The 4,425-nt window shown below is 38.5% G+C and overlaps 1 protein-coding gene across 1 annotated transcript; it reads left to right on the forward strand.

The window, feature by feature from the left end:
• Positions 1-679: 679 nt before the first annotated feature.
• On the forward strand, positions 680-3,885 carry LOC102309709 (GTPase IMAP family member 4). The gene is made up of 2 exons (XM_005947121.2): positions 680-779; positions 2,735-3,885. The coding sequence occupies exons 1-2, from the start codon at positions 767-769 to the stop codon at positions 3,484-3,486; spliced, it is 765 nt and encodes a 254-aa protein (XP_005947183.1). The 5' UTR covers positions 680-766; the 3' UTR covers positions 3,487-3,885.
• The last annotated feature ends 540 nt before the right edge of the window (positions 3,886-4,425 follow it).

Raw genomic sequence — 4,425 nt, forward strand, 5'->3', positions numbered from 1 at the left:
AGTTCATAAAGTTCGTAGTTTGAGCTTTTGTGCTGAAAAGTTGGATGTGACAGCCACATGTGACTCAGCCCAGTCAAAGAAAACCTTTTGTGTAAATGAGACAGCGACCTCAGTACATGGCGCTGTTTTCTGTCAGGTAAAGAAGGACTGGGTTGTCTGCAGGTTTAGCTGATAATCTCTCATGATTCTTACAAAATCTTCTCGCTGTCATGGAAACGCCAACGGGCAAGAAAGACCAACAAACACCACCCTACAGTTCCATCCTTTGTTAATTCTGCTCCATGCAGCAATAATTTACATCCGACACTGAACATTGAGGTTAACGACTGATAATACCAGATTAGAAAGTTCATTCCTCTCTACATCCAAAGACAATTTTCTCTAAAGCAGACCATTTGTTAGCTTCCTTGGTTTGTCTTCTTTGGGAGCTGCATTCCAGGTAAAGGTAAGTGAATGCCACATCACCCACATGGGAACAGGTACAGTAACATATGATACTGTAAATTCTATATAAAACACTGTCTATATGAAATTAAAGGCAACTAAAATGTGCTCACATCTAAAGCAAAGTGGACTTTTCTTAGCTGCTTGCACAGATTTTGTTTTCTGGTCTCTGATTGGTTGGCTGTTTGTCAAACCAGTGAGGTAACAGATGCCCTGTCTTTAGGGGGAGGGATCTAAAGGCAGTTGAAAACAAACTGTACAAACTACAACTACACCACATCAACTCTCCCAAGACCTCTGAGATCAACCAGGACCAGGAACCATGTCCAGTTCTGGTAAATATATTTTAGTTGCATTGAGGTTGTAAACCAGCAGAGCAATGCCATTTCTCTTCCTGTTACTGTTTTCAGGTCTTATTACCCACCAGAAACTTCTCACTTATCACAGTACATCCTACACTTTTATATATTTTAATGCTAAACTTTTTCACCTGCAAACGTTAGCTTGCTGTCTTTGAGTTATTTTAGTCTTGTCTTGTTGACCTAACTTCCCAGCAACACACACATGCTGCTTCAGCTCACAATTACTGGCTTATGCTGATGTTACATTGTTACATTACTCGTTCATGCATGTGCATAAAAGTCTAGAGATTTCTGTCTGATAACTTTATCGTGAACTGACACCAAAAATGTCCAGTGTGGCAAAAATAAAGCAAAACCATGTAAATGATATTATTGTAGAGTCTAACGTCCAGTATAAAGTGACTGTTAATAAATAAAAGTGTGAGTATCACAGCAGCTTACATGTTCATTTTTAAGAGCTTTGATCAAACAATAGCTGCTATTTGCAACATTTTACGTTGTTTTGACAAAATTAATTAATTGGATGTTTTTTTTGTTTTTCCATAGAACAGCTGTTAATGGCTCATAACTGACGATTTACTGAATTATAAAGAGTTCAGCTGTAGACTGATTTCTTTGCACTGCTGAATTGATTAATTTTCTACTTAATGGTTCAAAATCTTTTGAGCTTTTACTAAGAAATTACATTCACCATGAAAGCATGGTTCACTGAGCCTTGATTACTCAATATTAAAGGAGAAATTAAATCTAATTTCTGACGTTTATCAATTTGAAAAATATGTAATTATAATATTTTGGGACTCTCTTACATTTAAAATTGAATCGTATTCCCAGGCCAGTAAACTAAAGTGTGACAATCTTCAGTGCTCCGAAAACATTTGCCATGTGTAGTGAAAGGTTTGGACCTTAAGTGTAGATTTGAATAGTAAATAAATAAAAACTAACCTTTATTTTGGCGACGATGAATTCAAACAACTGGCAGCAAACCTTATCAACAAATCAAGTGGGGAAAAATTCACAGGAAGACAAAAGACAGGAATGGAAAGCAAATAGTAACGATGAGCACATTCAAACTCAGGCTTTAAGTACACGGGAGGCCAATGTGGGAAAACGACACAGCAAGGTAGAAACAGGTGAAAGTAATCAGGTAACAAGACAAGACACGCTCACTATCTGATTCAGTCCAGGGGCTGTTTGCATAGAGCCCTGCTGCCCGATGCAGGCAGTGTACAAAGATCATCAAACGAGATGCAATTAAAGACAAACACAATATGTAACTTTTAAATTAAGGCGTTTATTATTTTGTTTGGGTGTTTGGGGGGAAACCCAAACCTGCATAGCCCTGTGTTAAAACCTGACTGCCTCCTTGCCCTGTTATAACATAAAGTAACAGTGGTGTATCACGCTGACGAGACAAAAGCTAGACTTTTTGGAAGGTGCATCTCCGGTTACATTTGGAGTAAAACTAAAAAGTCCACCTCTGAACTGCTTAAGAAAAGAAAATGAAGACTTTGGTGTGGCCTAGTCAAAGTCCTGACCCGAATCTGATGAAGCCGATTGAGATGCTGTAGCATGACAGTCAAACAGCGGCTCCAATGTGACTGAATTACAACAAGTCTGCAAAGATGAGTGGCTCAAAGTTCCTCCACAGCTGTAAAACACTCATTGCCAGTTAATGCAAATGCTGTAATAATTAACACCTTCATTTAGAAACTGCATTTTGTGTTTATTTGTGTTATCTTTGTCTAATATTTTAATTTGTTTGATGATCTGAAACATTTAAGCGTGAAAAACATACAACAAACAGGAAATCAGCAAGGCGGCCAACACTTTTCAGTTCGCTGTATAAGTTGAGAAGTCCTAAAGACTGCAACAGAACTTACATAATAATAATAATTATTATTATGTCAATATAAATTCTCCAACAGGGCCGAAGGAGCTGAGGATTGTCTTCATTGGAAAGACTAAAATGTTGACGTCACGAATTGAAGCCATCCTGAAAGAAAAGGCTGCGCAGGAAGACTTTACAATGGTTTTGGTGAAGACTCTGATCCAAGACAGTCCAAGTCAAGTCGACGAGACAGAAAACACCGAAGTGTCAAAGGAAATGCAGAAAGGAGCTACAGCATCCATCTTTTCTCCTGGTCCCCATGTGTTTCTGTTCGTGCAAGAGTGGGAGAGCGACTTTAAAATACATGACGTGGAGCGAATGAAACTGGTTAGGGAGTTCTTTGGTGACGAGTCGCTGCGTTACTTTTTACCCTTGATCACCCACGAAGATGAAGAGCTGAAACCAAAGGATAGAAATGATATAATGAATTTCATTGAGACACAATTTGGGTGTGACAAAGAGAAATGGAGTGATATTGATGTTCGTAGTGAGAAAGTCCAAGATCAGGAGAGAAAGTTAGTGGACAAGCTGAGAGAGGTGGCTGAAAACAACCAATGGGAGTGTTACACAGAGGAAATGTTCAAGAGGGCACAGGAAGCCCTCTGCCAGAAAATGCAGGAATTAGACAAGAAGGGAAGGAAAGATGATGTGAATGACACACTGACCAAATTTGTTGAGTTGGTAACTGGAGGGGGCGACTTTAGCAAGTTCCTGTTTCAAATGCAGAGAGAGGTGTCAGACTATTTCAGCAAATACACGGAGAAGCTGGCTCAGAAACACAAAAAGTGAGGATAAAAATTGGCCTCCATTCACAAAAGAATCAAAGAGTTAAGAGCAAGTTAATGAAATGACGGAAGGAAAGATGAGACTTTACTCATGAACCCAAAATGATTGATTCATTAATCCTGTTGTTATTAAATCTGCAGCTCGGTCAGAGAAACAAACAAGATATTTGATGTTTTTAATGCGAGTTATTAATCTGACAGACTCGGTTCCTCTGCACACTGAGATCAAGACAACAAATAATCATGTTTTTATATCATTATTATCATTTGCATTTTGGCAGAAGTGACATTTGGACTGGTTCAATTGGACTCCATATTTTCCAGCTGCAACATTATATTCTAAATGATTTAATGCAAATACTTCTTTTTCCTTTTATTGATGGTGAACAAGGCATAATGAGGAAAAGCAGGATATCCGTGTGCATATACGTGGGGCAGCTGTAACGTTTGCGTCTTCTGTGTGGTAAAATTGTAAAGATTAGCTCTCCATACAGATCTGAGTTCTTTCTGCGCCTCTGCTGCAGTTACAGGCAAACCTGACAACAGATGTTTTCTGGAGAAGCTGCAGCACAGACTGTGTTTTTCTTTTCCTTTGTTTTCTGAAAAACATGTTAAATGTTGAAGCCTGATGGATTTTGTGCTTCCACTCAGTGGACGTGTTCAAAAAAGAAAGATTGTTTTCTTTTTTCATTCCTTTCTATGATGTAACACAGTTAAGATGCTAATGTACGAATCAGTGTGTGAACTTATGCAGCTTCAGTCAGATAATAGCAGCAGAATCACATCAATAAATCAAACATGACTGAGACAAATCTGTTTCTCTCCTGTCATCATTCAGCTGATTAACAAATGACTCATAGAAGAAATTAACTTGAAACTTTGTCTTTTAGTTTTTGGTTGTCTGTCTCTTTGTGTTAGCCGTGCATCAGGCTGGCCACCTGTC

The sequence above is a fragment of the Haplochromis burtoni genome, unplaced genomic scaffold (genome assembly GCF_018398535.1).
Source record: "Haplochromis burtoni strain Fernald_Lab_line unplaced genomic scaffold, NCSU_Asbu1 Contig_313, whole genome shotgun sequence".
NCBI classification, from domain to species: domain Eukaryota; kingdom Metazoa; phylum Chordata; class Actinopteri; order Cichliformes; family Cichlidae; genus Haplochromis; species Haplochromis burtoni.